At 55.5% G+C, this 18149-nt stretch overlaps 5 protein-coding genes across 5 annotated transcripts; 3 read left to right on the top strand and 2 right to left on the bottom strand.

Annotated features, from left to right (window-relative positions):
- Positions 1-79: 79 nt before the first annotated feature.
- Positions 80-2167, top strand: CTHT_0047890 (uncharacterized protein; the record flags this gene model as incomplete). Its single annotated transcript, XM_006695091.1, has 1 exon — positions 80-2167. One exon carries the CDS (start codon positions 80-82, stop codon positions 2165-2167), a length of 2088 nt encoding a protein of 695 aa, XP_006695154.1.
- Positions 2168-2734: 567 nt separating this feature from the next.
- On the top strand, positions 2735-5834 carry CTHT_0047880 (uncharacterized protein; the record flags this gene model as incomplete). The annotated part of the gene is made up of 5 exons (XM_006695090.1): positions 2735-2765; positions 2835-2894; positions 2956-3038; positions 3090-3241; positions 3296-5834. The coding sequence occupies 5 exons, from the start codon at positions 2735-2737 to the stop codon at positions 5832-5834; spliced, it is 2865 nt and encodes a 954-aa protein (XP_006695153.1).
- A 412-nt stretch (positions 5835-6246) lies between these two features.
- On the bottom strand, positions 6247-7395 carry CTHT_0047870 (putative heme-binding protein; the record flags this gene model as incomplete). The annotated part of the gene is made up of 1 exon (XM_006695089.1): positions 6247-7395. One exon carries the CDS (start codon positions 7393-7395, stop codon positions 6247-6249), a length of 1149 nt encoding a protein of 382 aa, XP_006695152.1.
- Positions 7396-8849: 1454 nt separating this feature from the next.
- CTHT_0047860 (uncharacterized protein) lies at positions 8850-11411 on the top strand (the record flags this gene model as incomplete). Its single annotated transcript, XM_006695088.1, has 1 exon — positions 8850-11411. The coding sequence occupies one exon, from the start codon at positions 8850-8852 to the stop codon at positions 11409-11411; it is 2562 nt and encodes an 853-aa protein (XP_006695151.1).
- A 1992-nt stretch (positions 11412-13403) lies between these two features.
- Positions 13404-15641, bottom strand: CTHT_0047850 (uncharacterized protein; the record flags this gene model as incomplete). Its single annotated transcript, XM_006695087.1, has 2 exons — positions 13404-13852; positions 13943-15641. The coding sequence occupies 2 exons, from the start codon at positions 15639-15641 to the stop codon at positions 13404-13406; spliced, it is 2148 nt and encodes a 715-aa protein (XP_006695150.1).
- Between the last annotated feature and the right edge of the window lie 2508 nt (positions 15642-18149).

Below are 18149 nucleotides of genomic sequence, written 5' to 3'. Positions count from 1 at the left end.
TGGTGAGCCACAGTAGAGGAGCAGGGGTCTCGAACATCAACAAAGCCCCGCATGAAGCCGCCAAGCCAACTCCTCAGCCATGCTCATTCAACAGCTCGACGCCTCAACCTCCTCATTAACAACCAAACCGATGGGAAAGTTGTCAGTCCCAGTGGGATATCCAGAATCCCCATCTCGCCGGAAGAGACGTGACTGGACTATTGTCGGACTCGCCATCTGTGGGCTGGCCTTCCTGACAACACTTCATCATTCGCCAAAGCTCGGATGGCTTCATGGCTTGCATCCCGATTCACCCAGTAGACAAACCTCACCTTACGGTACATTTCCAATCCCAGGTGACCCATTTCACTTCCTACCCTGCACTAAAAACACCGTACCGCCGTCTCTCAACGATAATTTCCCCGAGCAGACCTGGGCTGCTCGGTTCGACCCCAACCCAGACCATTGGAGCTGGACTCCTCCCAAGAAACCCGACAACAACAGCTCTTCCCCTTCCCACGGCCATGATGACCCCTACGCAGACCGCGGCATCTACCTTTGCGGCTACCTCGACGTTCCCCTAGACTATACCAACTCTTCCGATCGGCGCATCGTTCGTCTAGCTATCACCAAGCTCCAAGTCTCTGGCCTTGCCCGTCTAGACGACCCTCCCACAACCAGCAAAGGCAAGAAAAGCTCCCGCACCATTATCATCAATCCCGGTGGACCCGGCGGCAGTGGCACAGGCTATGCCTGGCGCGCAGCAGCACGCATCAGCGCCCGGCTGAGCGACGGCGCGTTTGATGTGCTTGGCTGGGACCCAAGAGGCGTGAATGTATCGCTGCCGGCCGTGGAGTGTTTCCCGTATGATGCGAGTCGGGATCACTGGGCGCTGTTGAAGTCGCAGCATCGGGCTGTAACGGGTAACCCGAGGGGGCAGCTTGAGCTATCGGATGCGATGAACGCGGGTGTGATGCAGGCGTGCTGGGAGAGGCAGGGTGATTTGGCGAGGTTTTTGGGGACGGGAATGGTTGCGCGGGATTTGGAGCAGATTAGGAATGCGCTGGGGGAGGAGGAGTTGACGGGGTATTTAGTCAGTTATGGGACGGGGATTGGGCAGACTTATGCAGCGATGTTCCCGGATAATGTTGGAAGATTGATTTTAGATGGGACAGAGTACGTAAGGGATCATAGGATGAGGGGAGGGTTTGGTTGGACGGCGCTGGATAATGCTACGGATGCGTGGAGGGATGGGTTCCTTGGGGAGTGTTTGAAGGCTGGGCCGGAGCATTGCGTGCTGGCAAAGGGGAAAGGCGAGCGTCCTGTCACACTACAAGAGCTGGAGAGTCGCATGGAGAAGTTGATGACTTCCCTTGCTGCTCGTCCTCTTCCAGCGTATCTCCCCTCTAGAGGCGCGACGCTAGTGACATACTCAGCTCTCGTCAATAACATCTACGGAGCGATGTACAACCCCAAGAGTTGGCCAACCCTCGCCCAGGCCCTCTACGATCTCGAAGCAGGCAATTCAACCCTGGCCGCTACCCTCCTCGAAAGGTCCTTCTGGTATTATGACCCCACCACTCCCTGCTCTCTCGAGCCCGTTCGCCCCTCCGACGCCGAGCTCGGCACCCTCGTCATATGTGCAGACTCCTACGACGCCAAGGAACCTGATGACTTTGATTGGTGGTCCTCGCTATGGATGAATATGACCACAAAAAACTGGATCGCTGGCAATTCCCGCTTCTACAATGTCTTGCCTTGTCGACATTTCCTCCCATACTGGCCTCAACCGGTTGGCGTCTACCGCGGGGATCTGAACCATACCCTTCGACATCCTGTAATGCTCATTGCTGAAACCTATGACCCTGCCACGCCGCTTCGCAACGGGCGGAGATTGTTGAAGGAGATGGGCCGGAATGCGAGGCTGATTGTCCACCATGGGTATGGACATGCCTCGGCGGCGGATCCGTCGAGCTGTACGGATAAGCTGGCTAAGGCATATATCATGACTGGGGAGGTGCCGGAAGAACAGGAAACGGAGTGTTGGGCTGATGGAAAACCGTATCGATATGAAGAGGGGAAGATTGGTGTCAAAGCGGTTGGGACGATTGAGGAGAGGATGAAGGAGTGGAGAGAGCATTTGGAGGAGTTGAGGGCTTTGGATCCGTTGTTGATGCATGCGTTGTAGGGGCGAGCGTTCAAGCTCATTTTCTGGCATGAGCCGTAGGCGCCGGCATATGTGCTTGATTTCGAGATGCTGGGTGCCAGCAACCTTTCATCCCGAGTCGGCTTCTACACTACGAGGGTATTTCTTCAGGTAAGATTTGACTGATGGCAAGATATATCTCCAATCGTAGACAGACGGTGTTTTCTTCTCCAGCTTCTGATCTTGATGCTAAGTGAGTGTCGGGGGCCGTCATATCAGCATTTAACGGCGGCGGTTTGCTTTACAATGGAGTTACCATATAAGATCATGGCCAAATATTCTAAGCTTTACGGCATTTTTTAGAACTCTTCAACTTGAACACATTGCATCATTTGACTGATTAGTTCCCATTGTCCCAAGGGCACTTACAAAAGTAGTCACGTGACACCGCGCGGATGACGCGCTTCGCGGGCAGGCGAGGGCGACTTTGTCCTAAGCGCGATCCACTCGTCAAATCTAGGCTGCCATCGGACCCTTAGGACCCTTTTCGCCGCGGCACGCCAAAACCCCTCGCTGCCTTCGGGTCATTTCGTTTAGCATCCGATCAAGATGTGGATTCTCGAGAGTGAGCTGTTTGATGGTGAGTTGTGCGCGACGGCCTTGATTATGGGACTGAACGTGTATGGGACATAAACTAAAGCTTCAACAGGCAAAAGGCTCTGGCTGCGGCCTGGTAAGACGTACCTTTTTGGACGTACTGTCGCTGAGGGTATGTTTAATTAGTTTCGGGTTGTATGCGCGACGAAGCTGACACATGATTATGTGTCTAGCCGGCCAGCTTACCATCTCCGACAAGACCGTCTCGCGGAAGCACCTCACCATCCACATCGACAATGTTCCGGAAGGCGGTGGCGTATGTATTCAGAGAGTTTGATTTAGTTAAGCGCAAGGCTAACCTGCGCAGCGAAACCTCCGGTCGCGGTCGAATGTCATAGTCGAGGACCTCGAATCGAAGAAGGGCACGCTGGTGAACGGCGTCCAGATCCGGGGGCAGAAGACGACGCTTACCGAGGATGTTAACGAAATCAAGCTTGGGTTGTGCCCCAAGACACTGAAGTACGATATGTTTGAGTTAAGCATATATATACAACGGCTTGCTGACAGCCACAGGATCCGGTGGCACCCCATCGTTCTCAGCTTCTCCTTCACGTCTAAAGAACTCCGCGCCGACCCCTGGACCAACCTACGCGACAGCCTCGAGCAGCTCGATATCAAGTACTCAGCTGAGTACGAGCCTACAACCACACACGTTGTTTCCAAAAAGCGAAACACATCTAAGGGCTTACAAGCCCTGATCAACGGGCGATACATCGTCACAGACAGCTTCATCAACGCAATCGTCCAAGCAACAGAAATCCCCGAAGGCGAGGAGGGCGCGAGCAGCGCACTAGAACAGGACTTTGAGGCCAATTGGCCCAACCCGCTTGATCATTTGCCTCCGAGGGGAGAGGAACCAGGGAATCATACGACAGAGACATACGCTCCAGACGCGCGAAGGCAGGAGGTGTTTGATGGGTATACATTCATTTTCTACGAGAAAAAGCAGTACGATAACCTATTCCCTGCCATTTCTGCTGGTAAGGGCAAGGCTTTACTTAAAGAGGTTGTCCCTAATCGGACGAGGGTTGATGAATTCGTGCGGTACGTCAAAAGCGTTGCGGGGGAAAAGGGATTGGGGTCGTTTGAGGATGGGAGCGAGGGGAAGGGGGTTGTGGTTGTGCGGTATACCCCGAAAGGGGAGGACTCTGCGTGGTATGCGGAGTTCTTCACGAAGTTCGCGCAGCAGCTGGACCATAGACCGATTGATCAAAAGGAGTTTTTGGAGGCGATTCTGGCTTGTGATGCGTCGATGTTGAGGAGGCCTTTGGAGGCGATGAGCCAGCCTGTTTCGGTGTCGGCGTCTGTGGAGCCTCAGAGTAGCGAGAAGGTTAGGCCTGCTGTCGAAGACCGCAAGGAGGTCGAGCAGAGCGCCCCGAAGCAGCTGCAACCTTCGGCAGAGGTCCCTGCGACGGAAGAATCTGCCCCAGCACCGCACAGACGTGAGAGACGAACTGGTCGCAGCCGGTTTAAGGGGTTCGATTTTGATGATGACGATATCATCATAGAGACACCGCAAGCACAGTCTTCAACGCAGGTACCAGCGCTCCCCCAGGTCCCGTCTGCGTCACAGGACAGTTTGTTTGTCTCCCAGAGGGAGCCAAGTCTTGCCCCTTCGGAGCCTATGCTGGAAGAAGAGGCACCTTGCAATACCCGTACCACTCGTCAGACGCATCGCAAGCGTGTGTTATCGCCGCTCCCGGAGCACGATAATTCTGCTCTGCTGGACGAGATCGCGCCAATAACAGCAGCAGTCAAGCGCCGGCGCATCGAAGCCGGGCAAGATCCTGTCCCCCCTCTCCCTGAACCTGAACCCGAGCGAGAAGATGAAGATGTTGAAATGGTCGAGGAATCGCCCCCTCGCAAGGGCAAGAAGGGCGCTGCAACCACAGCCAAGGGTAAAGGAAAGAAGATTAAACAAGAGGATGAAGAAAATGTCCTCGAATTAGCCCGGCGCCGCCGCGAAGAAGCCGAAGCCGCAGCAGCCGCCGAACGCCAGCGTCTCGCCCAACTAGGAGACGACGACATCGACTATGCGGCCATCCGCCGGCTGCATATCATCGAAGAGATTGAAGTTCGTCAACCGGAGCCTCATGGGCCTAACCGTACCCGGGAGCAGGATATTGCGGATGGGAGGTGGGATCCGAGATGGAATGGAAGGAAGAATTTCAAGAGGTTTAGGAGGCAGGGCGAGACTGGGGTTAGGATGCCGGTACAGAGTGTGATTGTGCCGTTGGAGGAGGTCAGGACGAAGGAGTACGGGATTGGGGATGATTATTGGCTCGAGGATGAGGAGGGGAGAGTGCCGAGGCGACCAAAGGAGACGCAGACGCAGGAGCGTTCTACGATCGGGAGTGTTAGGGATGGGAGTGGGTTTGCTGCTGCTGCCGCGAGTGGGAAGGGAAAAGAGAAGGATAAGGAGAACGAGAAGGAGGTTGGGAGGCCAGGTAGTTCAGCAGCAGCAGCAAAGCAGCGTTCAAAACCTGCTCCTCGCCGGACAGTCCTCACCCTCGACAGCAGCGACGAAGATGAAGACGAACCCTCACCCCACGCACCCGGTATCGACACCATCTCCGACTCCGAGCCCGAAGTCGTTTCCTCCTTCCCCTCTGTCATCCCCGCATCCGAGCCGTCCCGCAGCCGTGCCGCAAAAGCAGCCGAGAGAGCCAATGCCTTACGTTCAAGCGCACACAGCTCTCAATCCCAGACCCAGCAACACCGCGAATCCCAACTCTCGACCGGCTCTTCCAAGATCCAGCTTACCCTCGCCCCTGGCTCATCCTCCCTGTCCTTCTCCAGATCTGGTACGGCGGCGGGAAGGAATGAAAATGGGAAGAGGCCTTTTGGGTCATTTGTCAGTGGGGAGTCAACTGCCTCTGGGAGGGGGATGTCTGTGGAGAGTGGGAGTGTTAGGGGGGAGAGTGCGAGTAAGAGGCAGAAGCAAGGGTCGTCGGGAGGAGGAAGTTTCTTGGCGACGAGGAGGAAGGATGATGGGAGTGAGGAGGAGAGCGAGGATGATGAGCTGAAGTTTAGGTTTGGGAGGAGGAGGTAAGCTCATGGCCCATTTGCTCTACCTCTAAGTTGGGAGCTGTTAGAGAGGAGCTTTTCTGTGGCTGTACATATGAAGGACAGGTTATAGTGTTTAATCAAAAGGCAGGCTTGTTGCTGGGTGTTTGGGATGCCATCTTCATTTGTATTCGGATCCTGAAAATCCGTATGTGCACCTCTGGTGGGTATACTGCTTTGCGTGGTTTATGTACGAAATCCATACCCGCAAACTCCGTTCACATGCTGCGAACATCAAATTTTCGTAAGCAGCTAACTTATGCAACCGTCTATGCTCCGATTTCCGAATCGACTTTCTCATGCCTGTTGATATCGATGTAGACCTGATTATCCAGATGTCGGATACTCTCCCTTCACGCCCTCCACACAACCTCTCCCCTTCCCCCCTTACCCCTCCTTTAATCCATCTCCTCCATAGGATTCGGATTCCCCCCCTCAATCCCCCCTCCCACAACATTCCCTTCCTCCTCTTCCGTCACATAAATCCCCACCAAACACGCAGCCAACATCCCCTCCCAATTCACCCACGGATGCACCTCATTAAACAACCGCGTCCCGTCCCGCCCAGCACACCTCAACAACTCTGGTTCGCCCCCTGGATGGAAGGGCAAGTAAGGTGTGATGTTGTAAACCCTGCCCCCCAGCACCGTCCACGCGTCTTTGCCCTTACGTCCTGTCTTTTGCTTCAGCATCGACGGCGTCACTCGGATGTAGGGCGTCCCCGGAGGTAAGCCCCTCAACAAGCCGGATTGGGCTGCGGCAGAGGAGGTGAGACGCGCCCAGTCTAGGGGGGAATGGCCTGGTTGGAGGGTTACTGCGCGAGAAGAGGACTTGGTCTTAGAGGACTGAGGGGAGAGGGAGGCAGAGGGCACAGTAGGGGGAGGGGCCAGGGTCGAGCAGCCTGGCTGACGGGACGGTTGGGGAGGGGGAGCGCGGTTGGGGAGGGGAAGAGTCGGTCGGGGGATAGAGGGTCGCGGACGTGGGGGAGGGGGCATTAGCGTTGAGGGGGAGGGGCTTGTTGTGGATAAGGATGAGGTTGAGGTTGAGGGAGTGGGCTGAGAGGATGGTGATCGGCCGGAGGGGCTGGGACTGATCCCGGGGCGGGAAGACTCGTCTGGAGTGGAGAGAACAAACGTCGGCATCGAGTTCAAGCTGCCGTCCCCCAAACGGACGGGGCCTGCCTTGGGGGTCGACTGGCCGTCATCGTCCGTGCTGGATGAGGAGGGACGGCCATCTCGATCTGTGGCGTCCGGGGTGATCACGCGCAGCTGCGGGTGGTGATGTGCATTTTGCTGAGCTGCGTCGCGTCTGCGACTGACATGGGCTGTGTCTCTAGCCTCATCGACGATAGCAGCTGCAGCACATTTTTCCTGACTACCTTCCCGTGCCTCCCGCGACGGCGATGGCGGTGACGACAGCTCCCGGAGTTGAGGAGATGGCGGTTGGCCCTGCAATAGGCCGGCGAAAAAAGCGGGGAGCCAGCCGGGCTTGCGCATGGCGACCCAGATGACGGATGCGAGGATGAGCGACAGGCCGAGTAACGCCATTGTCGGGCGCAATCGGGAGGGGCAGCAGGGCAAGGTCAGCGATGGCGCGCTGAGGATCGCATAGATCGTATGTTAGCGGCGAGCGGAGCGGCGCATGGGACCTTTTGGGACCGTGGGTGTGTTCTCTGTGCCGTGGGTTCCTTGGGTTTTTTACTTGGGTTGCGGCCAGTGGATCGGCGGGGGATGGCCCGATGGAGGGGCACTCAATCTGTGTACGATTTGAAGTGCCACCGCGTTGCGATGACTCGACTCGATGAGATGGCGCTGGATCGATAGAGGCCGGAATTGTGTTTCTGCGATATGTGCAGTGTGCGAGACGTGATGCTGTATACACTGTTGTACAAGTTCTCACTACGTATTTTCTGAGTACAGTCGAGCAGCGTGGCAGCTCGGAGCCCCTCGGAACGTGGAATGAGGGTGGGCTGCGTGGTGTGTTAGCGAGGCAAATGACGATTTCCCATTAATTGCATCTTTTTTTGGCGCCCAGTCCAGCGTTTCGTAGCGTTGCTGCCCTTCATTTTCGCCCTCGTGGCCGCCCAGAAAAAAAGCGTTGCAGTAAGTGGCAGCAGCCAGCAAAGGAGCAAGGAATTTTAGTCACACCCAGCAGGGGTCGGCAGGAGCAGGCAGGGGCCGCTGCCCGGCAGAGCGGCAGCAGGCCAGTTGTCCCCAGTTGTCGGGCCAGGCAGAGGACAAGATGGGCCCAGCGATCAAAAGAGTGGGTGGGGCCCGCGCCAGATCTGGGCCGCCTGGGCAGCTGCCGGGCGCAGGCGGGTTCTTGCCGCTGGGACGAACTGGGGACCAAACGGGGAGAGAAGAGTCGATGTCTGATGAGATGAACACACCAGCAACACTCGGCCAGTCCAGGCGGTGAGCAACAATTCGGCGATGCTAATGGGGATGGCACGGAGCGGCCACGGAATGGCGACGGAGAAGCAACGCGCAAGATAATGAAGGATGACCGATTTGTAGCGATCCGTTGCACTGGGATGTCGCTGAATGCGTGACGGCCGCCCTCGGTCGGGCTTCAAATCCACGGCCGCCCCTTTGTGCAGATCTGCCGTCGCATTTCGCATTCTCTCTTTTTTTCTCCCCTCGCACTCATTGTGAACGCTTCATGTATTCTTCGTGTGTTTCCACGCCCAATTTTGAAGACCTCCAGCAATTGGTCTCGGACCCATCGCCTCGCAAAATCTCGAGCTCGCAGCGAGATTAGACCCCATCTGCTGCGTGCTGCCTGCCCTCCCAGTGTCTGTCATTACGCACATTTACACGCATTATTGTACGGTACCGTATTGCTGCCAGGTGCCGTGCCCTGTGTTTCACTGAGATTTCTCCCATCCAGCGAATCACAGCGCCTGCTTGCAGTCAGGGTTGGGCCTGATAGTCCACTTCCCCAAAGCGTACAGCGTGCCCAGAGTACCTAGTACCCAGCGTACCGCTCTCCGCTCTCCGCAATGCCAATGCCACCGCCCTCGCAACACCACCAATACACCTCCTCGCCCACCGCCTTGGGACTTTCTCTTACTCACAGACGCACGCTCTCCACTGTTTCTGCCCGTCCTCCAAGCCCGACGAGCTCAGTACTGTCTGAACCCGCAAGACCCAGGCTGTCTGCGGGAATTTTGACGACGACAGCGACGAGTACGCTGTCGAGTGCCGCCGGTCGCAGGAAAACCGCCCGCATTGCCGCCACTATCACCACCAACCCGGCCGTGTGTCCGGACGTCGCCTTCTCTACCGCATCACCGCCAGTGTCGCCGCTGCCGCTGCCCCGGTATCCGCTAAAGCTTGCTGCCGCTTGTCAAAATGCCCCCGTTGTGAAAAGCCCTCTGAATCCGAACGCCAACGCCAGCGCCGACCCAAGCCCAGCTCTCTATCCTTTGGCCGCTCCCAGAATGCCGTCCTACGACCCCCAGCGCCCTCCCGTGCTTGCCAGCACTCGCCAGTCGTCGATCGCCCGGAATGCAAACAAGCCGCCGCTAACTCCCAAGCTTGCCTCCTCGCGCTCCCAGACACCACTACACCACTCCCCAAGCGTGATTGGCAGCCGCCGTGATCCCCCGACCCTCACCCCCCGAGCCTCCTCGAGACAGATCCGCGTCGATAGCAACCATTCTACTCCTACGATCACTCCCAGACTCCCGAAGGTCTCAGACGACTACTGGGAGACTCGCTCTACCGCGGGAACACCCGAAGATACTCCCAAGGGCCCCGTTGTGAATGTCACCTCTCCTTCCGATGCCGGTACTCCCGGCCGGTCAGATAAGGACTTAGACTCCAAGTTCTTTTATGCCTCTGACGCCCATGCACAAAAGAAGGCGCAGCAACAACACTATCAACAACCACAACCACAACCACAACAACAACAACAACAACAACAACAACAACAACACCGGGCACAGCCGACTCCTACAGCCAGTAACTTCTTCTATGCAAACGGCAATAGCGTCGCAAGCCCCCAAGGCCCTCTCTCTCCCCCCCTGGCCTCTCCAGCTGCCCCAGACAGCTTGAACAGCAAGTTCGTCTATGCCAATGGAACTCCTGAGCTCCAGCCAGCTCCCAAGATTTCTCCTGCTAGGCACAAGAGATCCGGCTCCGTTGTATCAACAGCATCTAGGGCACCGACTGGCGCAGCAAGGCCAACATCACCTGCCAAACCGACACAATGTTCACAGCTACCTTCCACTCGCACAAGCACTCCTAGCTTGGTTTCGCCAAAGTCACCTACCGTGAACCTTGCCAGCCAGGCAGGGCCAAGAAGAGTAAGCGGTGAGCTGCCGCTTCGGGCACCGAAACAGGATCGTCCCAAGAGCGCAACTCCCGCCGAGCTCTCTGTCTCTGGGAGAAGAATATCTTCTCACAGCTCGCTGCCATCATCAGGCAGCGCTTCACCCACAAACAACCGCCCGGTGAGCCTGCCGGGTCCAGGGTTTGCCTCTCTGGCCCAAGTCGCCGAAGACTTTGCTGCGTCCGACGACAGCCACGGGCCCTCCCTGGCCAACCCGAACAGGACATCTCAGGACAATGAGGTCGACGATATCGTTGCGAATGCCCGACGGGAGCGCAAGGTTCAGGATCTGGAGATTACCAACGCCAGTCTGGCAGCCATTAACCGCAGTCTTGAACGCCAGCTGCGCAAGCAGACTGCGGAGCTGCGGCGCTACCAGCGCTTGTCTCGTGCTGGACGTCTGAGCTTCATGCCGTCTGACACCCCTGTTGAAGGTGGTGTGCTGGCCAAGGCTGGGAAGAGTCTGGATGATCTCGACGAGGATGATGACGACGACTTCTTGTCAGCTGAGGAGCCCTCGCCGTCGGATATTTCGGATGAAGAGGAGGAGGAGGAGGACGACGATGATCTGTCGGACAACCTGTCTGGCGTAGAGGAAGCGCCAGCTGCGACGATGACAGCGCCATCACAACCTACGGAAAGCCGAGGAATGCCAGAAAAGCCTGTTGTTGACGGCCAAACTGATTCCAACAGCAACATAAACATCTCTAACTCCGAAAACCCCAACACCGAGCTCAACATCAAAGAAATCGAAAAGAAACACCGTCGCATTCAGCGCGCCAAACGCGACGAGCGCCGTCTCCAGCTCGATCTTACTCGTCACCAGCAACTCCTCATCACCTCTCAGAAGATCAACCAGTCCATCCGGCGTTGTCTCAACTGGACTGAGGAACTCATCAAAGAAGGCCAGCGTGCGCTGGCATATAAGGTGAACGTGAGCGATGTTAGCTTAGGCGGGAGGGTTCTTGCGCCAGAGGAGGTTGAACGGAGGGAGAGGGGGATTGAGGGCGATGAGGATGACGGGGATGCAGATGGGGGTGTGTTTTATGGTGTTGGTGGGAGGACGGAGACTGAGGAGGAGAGTGAGATGGAGAGCGAAGAAGAGACTGACGAGGAAGAGGAGAGGCCGAGGAGTAAGGCCGCGCAGGATCGGGATAGCGGGATCGATTTCCCTGCGGACGATGGGATTGTTGGAGTTGAGGGAAAGAGGATCAGCTTGCCTAATTGAAGGCGGGAGCTGACGAGATGCCCATAATGGGCCAAAGGGGGTGGGGGAAGTAATTATCCTTTTTCAAGTCTATCCTTTCACACTTTCATCATCACCCAGAAAAAAAAAGAAAAACAAACATAATCGCATCTCTCTGTCTGGGCCGGGTGCTATCGGGATTAGGTGGGCTGGATGGGTGCGGGATGGATGAATGGTTGGGTTTACACACATTTTATTGGGGTTTGCTGCTTTTTTTTTTCCTTTTTGCTTTGGCATGGCGTGAGAGGGGTTTTTCATCATTCCTGTTAGCATACCGCATATCATACCATACCGTACCACTACTCCGTTTTATACCACTTATTTCTGTTAAGGAACAAAGGAGGGCTATCCGTTCCGGTCCCGAACTTTTTTCTGACCTGCCTATTCCCTATTATCATCGTATGCCTGGACGGGTTGCTGTTTCTTCTTGTTAGGGTCTCTCCGGATATTAGAATAGTACAAATACAGAGGCTCTGGGTTATCGTGGTAGGGCAGGCATCACAACACAACACGTCGAATGACGTTGAGAGTGTATGAGATGATGCCTCCAGTGGTTGAAGGGAAGAGAAGAGGTAGTCAGGTGTATAATAAATAAGAGTTAGATACCCAGAGCAGAGTGTTGAACTTTTTTTGTAAGGACACACAGAATGGGAATTCAGCTGCAATGCCTCTTGAACAACTTCTGTTGTTGCACTATAAATCTGCTGCTTATGGTGACGATAGATATTCCTCAAACAAAGATAGCAGTATGTAAACTGGGGCAATCAATTACCTTGCGGGAGTTATCCAGACAGTATGTCAATCTTTCTACTGACAATTCAGTTCCCATGGACGCCATGGGCCGTGACCTCTCAAGTGGATAGGGACGCTAAGACATTAGGGATTGACGCCATAATGGCCTGCTCTAAGAGCGCCGCTGAGCGGGCGTTTCTTCCATATATAACTATACAACGAACTCACTGACTGCCGTGCTTGACGCTAGAGGAGAATAATAAGCAAAGGTTGGGGGGTTATTATGTTAGCGAGCCGTTACTTTGACCATCTGCAAGTGGCACGTGGATTGCTGGGATCTCTTTCAGTTCCACTGTGGCTATCGGGCGAAGTTGTCTTCTATCTCATAGTTGTAATGGTAGCAAGTCTCCTGTCCTCAAAGCACACATCTTGCAAATGGCAACTCAGAGAGAGCACATCGCCATGCTGAGATGAAGCAAAGCAGGTGAGATCACTGTATGCAAGGTATCTTTGTTCTCGCGCGTTGTCACTGCTTGGAGGACCACGCACCACTAATTAGGGGATTTAGAGCGATGTTCCAACACGACATAATATACAACAGAGATAATGGGCGGTAGCTACAGGTATTAACGATGAAGACCACCAGACCCAATCTGAGAATTCCCTCCCGATATGCACCAAGAAGATAAAGAACCTCTCAGACGCCAAATCGGATCAAAACCGAAGTGCCTCTCTATTCGTCCGGGCCAAGTCCCATTCCATCTGCAGCATTTTTCCCCCTGGGGAAGGTTAACGTCAGGAGATGTTAATCTTCCTCTCCAGGCAAAAAAAACCTCCATCGTAGGTTTCTCAGCTGATTAAGGTGGACAAGCATCAACCCTCGACAGGAGCAATCAACGAAAACTAGATAATTTGAAATAGAAATTAAACGTCAGTGAAACCCAGTTAAATATCCCCGACCTATCCCGACCTATCCCACTTCCCCCCCCCCCCCCGCGAAAAAAACACCACACAACAAAGCAAAGCCAGCCCGGGTATACCCTTCCTTCCCTTACACTCCCTAATTAACTCCCATTCAGTCCCATTACGATCTATCCGGAACACCTCAGACAGCTTCTCTTCAAATCCCCTGAGCAAACCCCAACTTCCCCATCGAATCGTGCCGCCATCCCAGAAGCTGAATGGTTATGCAACCATTCGTTCAAAATCGTACGGCAGTCGTTCTGACCTTTCCCACCTAATTTAATTCCCCATCATCGCCTCGCTCAACAATGCATAATTACTCAACTTCATCGACACCGCCCTGATCTTTGGTATCCCCTGCCCCTGCGGCACCCCATCCGGCCCAATAATCACCGGCCTGCCATCCTTCATAGTCAGGTACTGCATGGTCGCCATGCCACCCGGCCCGGGCGTAGCTAAGTGCGGTACCAAGCCAGACGTGCTCGCGCCCATCACGCTGGACGCACTGCTGGCGGTACCGCCGCCGCTGTGGCCGTGGCCGTGGCCGTGCACGGAAAGGAAGTTGTGGCTGACGATGGGACAGCCGTAAAAAGATTCGGAAAGTTCATCAAAGCGGGCTCCGGGGCGCGCACGTGCGAGCTCAGACAGGATGGCGTCGCTCCACACGCCAGTGACCCGGCCGGAGGGCTTGAGGTGGAAGTAGGGATTTAGTTGGGGGATCGGAGAGTCTAGGACATTGGTCAGCAACCGTCAAGTCACGTAAAAAAGTTGAGGAAAAGGGGAAGGAGAAGGGCAAGGGGGAAGGGGGGAGGACAAACCTAGGTCGACGTGGCGAATCCGCAACGTCTCCAGACTCGGGATCCTCCCCAATACCCTAATCCCCGCAATGACAAGCTCCTCAAAGGCATGAATAAACTTCATTTCTGTGATACCCGAACCTGTATCGTGTAGGTTCTCATCGCGTTTGCGACAGCAGTTCTTGACGGTAAGATCGATCGATCTGAGCTTTCTCTCCCTGGACTGCCCTTTCCACAGCTTCTCATCATCTTCGTTGCCCAGCAGGCGCAACAATTCCAGAAAGAACCCTTTACAAACCCTACCGGTATAAACAAAGTTTTCTAGACTAGGGGATGAGGCAGCTACGGCCATGCGATGGCAGAAATGCACGCGGTGAGCAACCTTCTGAAAGAAAGGGGGAATCGCAGGTTCGCGCCGATAATCCCCCTCAATGCACAGAGTGAGTGCAGTCAGTCCTGGATCCAGCCGTCTCACGTGGGGGAGGACCTCGGCCATAGTCAAATAACTCTTCGACTTCGGCTTACTATATGACCCATGCCACTCGAGCAGGTTCGGCAGCGCCGACATGATGGTTCGAAAATCCTCCACGCTGCGAATCAAATTCCATTGGCCCCGGCATATCAACGTCCTGATTCCCGGAATCTGGGGCATAACCCGTGGCGGGACATCTGGCGTGGCGGGATCGCGGACCCAGTACCGAACTTTCGGTGCCTTCTTCCGCTCGCCGCCCTCCAGTGTCAATATGCATGCTCCTGGCAACACGTCCTTCACGAATTGAAACGCTTCCTCCAGCGAGCAGTTATCGACCGGCAAGCAATAATGCGCAGCCGTGAGCCCCTCCGGTGTGACATGCGGCAACGAGTTGACATTCGACAGATGCAGCGGCCCAAAGCGAGCATGGAACACGGGAAACCACAGCTCCACGTGCTTGACATAATCCCTGAGATGGGGATGCTCCTCGAAAAACACTGTAGCCTGTTCCAGCGATGCAATCGATGCTTTAAGTTTGATATGCCGGAAGAGCCGCTCCTGGATCAGGTCACGCCAGGCACGGCTGACGAGAGCAAGCTCGGAGAGTTCACGACGGCGGGGATGGCGCAGGGCAGTTCCCCAACGAGTGATGGAAGACCGCGAAGTGGCCGAGACCCGGAAGCCGAACAGGTGGTCGAGGATGCACTCGTGGATTTCCGCGGGGAGGTTGGCAATCGAATATCTGACGGGGGCAGCAGCTTCGGCAGCAGGGGGTTCAGATGTAGGGATGGCTTCGAGCTCGGGACTTCCTGAAGTTCCGTACGTTGTGGGCCCATAGGGACAGCTGCTACAGTCCAGGTCGGTGCTGCGCGGGCCGAGCTGAGGGAATGGCGTGCTGCTTGGACGTGTGGGGGGAGTGAAGTCCTGGCGTCTGGCTTGATCCAGTGGTGGACTGGACGTGCCAGGGGACACGGGGTTCGAGGTCGCCGTCATGATGGAGGCGAGCTCGGCCGCCGGGTCCTTGCCATTTTGTTGCTGCTCGCCCTGTGCTTGTTGTTGGGGCTCTCCTGCATTCTCCTCTCTCTCGGCACTGGTGCCGTTATCGGGAAGGCGATCACAGACGCTGGCATCGCTGCAGCTACAGGTAGGGGTTGTCTGGAAGTCGAGCTCCGTTTCCATAACGAGGTTGTCTGCTCGAAGAGCACTGGCGCAGCAGAGGCCTGGCGGCAGGTGTTCTTGTAAGACCATAAGGCAAAATCAGCCAGGCCGCCTAGGGACCTATGCTGTGGCAGACGGGAAAGCTGCTTGGCTGGTTGCAGTTGCAGGGCAGTACAAGGGAACAACGAGATTGGAAACGAGAGAGCGGTGCAACGCTCGCGATCCTGTAACGGAGAGGAGGAAGGAACCGTGGCTGGTTTGCGCCTGAGGAATCTTCTATTTGGCGGCGAAGATCCTGAGGCGAAATCAAATGTCAAAGACAATTACGGGCAGTCGGTATTTATATGCCGGCAAGCAGGAGGAAGCTCGGACGGGAGAAATCGTGAAAGAGGGAATTAGATCGCCGCTCGAGCAGCAGCGCAGCGGTTAAAGTGGTTCGCTGGTGGGTCGAGGACAGGAAGTTTTGCGAAGCACAGAGGGTGAGGTACGCCTGTGCTCAGTTTACGCAGCGTGCAGCGTGTGCATGTGGGACTCCGTAATCGTGATTCCGATAGCGATGATTTTGATTTTGACGTTGCGTTATTACTGCGATGCTGCGTTGCGGACCGCCTTCGAACCGCCCTGGTCAAGGATAGATAAGAAGAGGTTAAGTGTCACGCTGCAAAGGCGCAATGGCTGTTGGGCTGGGAAAAAAGTGAAGTGTTCCGCAGATGGCGGGCGTTGCTGTGGTTAGCTGCAAGTCGCGTGCTTGTGCTTGGTCCGTTTGGTCTCTAGCTTTAGCTGGATGCAAAATGTTTCTTTGCCCGTTCAATGCCAGCGTCAGAGCCAGAACGAGTGCCAATGGACGACGTGCTCGTGACCGCGCGGGTTAGGGATGGGGCAGAGTTGGAAAAAAGGGTCCTCCGTAACGAGCGAATAAGTGAAGGTGCGAGACCCTCAGTGTCACTGGTCACTGTTGGTTGGAGAGGAAAGATCGAGGGTGGAAAATAATAATGATAACAGAAAAACCTGGTACAATTCCCAACCAGCGGCGAACACAAGAGCCGGGCTGGGCCTGAGCCAAGCGGCACGCAAGAAGAGATTGGCCGCTGCTCATCAGCGACCGCTCGCTCATCGCCCACTCATCTCATTCCTATCGATAGCGATAGCGAGCCAGCGAACCTGGGCAACCAAACAGCGAAGGTGGCCCATTTGATGAAGTGATCTACACTGCCACAGTCATTAAAAGCAGCAAGCACATAAAGTGGCCATCGACTGACATTGCAATCTTGCGCGAGTCTCCTATCCAGCACTTCACCTCCAGCTTCCTGAGCACACCTGGGCCCTTATTTACTCAAGCCAACTAATCTGCCGCAACCGGCCTTCCTCAACGACAAATGGGGCAATGGATGGTCACGTGCTGTTATCCCATGGCCGAGCAAACAGAAAAATCTACCTGCCAACACGCTTACCATTCTTTGCCAGTGTCCGCCGTCGTTTCGCCGTCGGCGGAGCCGGCCGTTGAATGATGATGATCATGGATATTCTGGATGGACTCCGCAGTACTCCATTTTTCTCGCAACGCCGACCATTGCATCCCCACTCCTCCGCCGGTGGCTTGTGGGGTTGCTGACGGGCCGTTGGTGAACGGTGATCCGTCGGTCCCTGGGGCCGCCGATACCGGCTCGGTCCCTGTCTGTGTGATCAGGGCTCGGCACGGCGCCACAGCGGTGAGTAGAGCTGGCCGGGCCCGTGGCACGGGAGTCTAGCGGGTCTAGGTTTGATGGTATCTTCCAGTCTATCTTATTCCGATCCGAAGTCTAATTCGAAGGTGGGCTTCAGGCAGGACCTTATCGAAGGACCTCCCTGTCATGCCGAGTGCGGCTCCCAGGCAGGAGCATAGCAATGCGGACGGATGAAAACCCGGAGACTTAATATCTGTCATCATGCCCACTGTCTGTGCCCCGGTGCATGCTGATCTGGAGTTGAGCAGAGCCTCACAATCATCGACGTCCTGCCATGTTTATGTCATGCGCATGCGCATCACCTCCTTAACGACACCGCCGTCTTCCTCTTTGGGAACCACGGATGACCTAGCGCGAAAGGCATCGCAATGATGAATTCTAGACCCCGACCAATTCATTCCGCGGTCGATGCTGTTGCAGAACACCCAACAATGTGTTTCCAGGGTCGCGAGAAGACTCTATTTTCATCTTTTCAACTGGTAACCTACTAGACTCTCGGATCTGAGATATGTTTCAAACGCTTTTCAGGCCCAGAGACACCAGACAGAGCTTGGCATCGCTTTTTCACGCCAAACGCTCTTGTTGGTGGAGGAACTAGTTAACTGCACACAGAATGACGACGCCACTGGCAAATCTCCGACAGCGCGGTTGCATTCCTGGGGGATGCGTCGAAACGCTCGCTCTCGGCACCTCATCGCATTACACCATCTGTGAGCCGGTGGAGATTTGTGGAAGGCAGACGCTGCTGTTTCAGAGTTTCAGAGCGCGCTTGCAGTAACCTTGTTGGGCTGTGCTGGGATGTTGAAACCGCACAGGGCGCGACAAAACCCTCATCGGCGTCTTGAATTCTCCCGCCTGCTGGCTTCCATTTTTG

This window comes from Thermochaetoides thermophila (assembly GCF_000221225.1).
Source record: "Thermochaetoides thermophila DSM 1495 unplaced genomic scaffold scf7180000011819, whole genome shotgun sequence".
Classification (NCBI taxonomy): Eukaryota; Fungi; Ascomycota; class Sordariomycetes; order Sordariales; family Chaetomiaceae; genus Thermochaetoides; species Thermochaetoides thermophila.
This window is presented reverse-complemented; position numbering and strand designations above follow the sequence as displayed.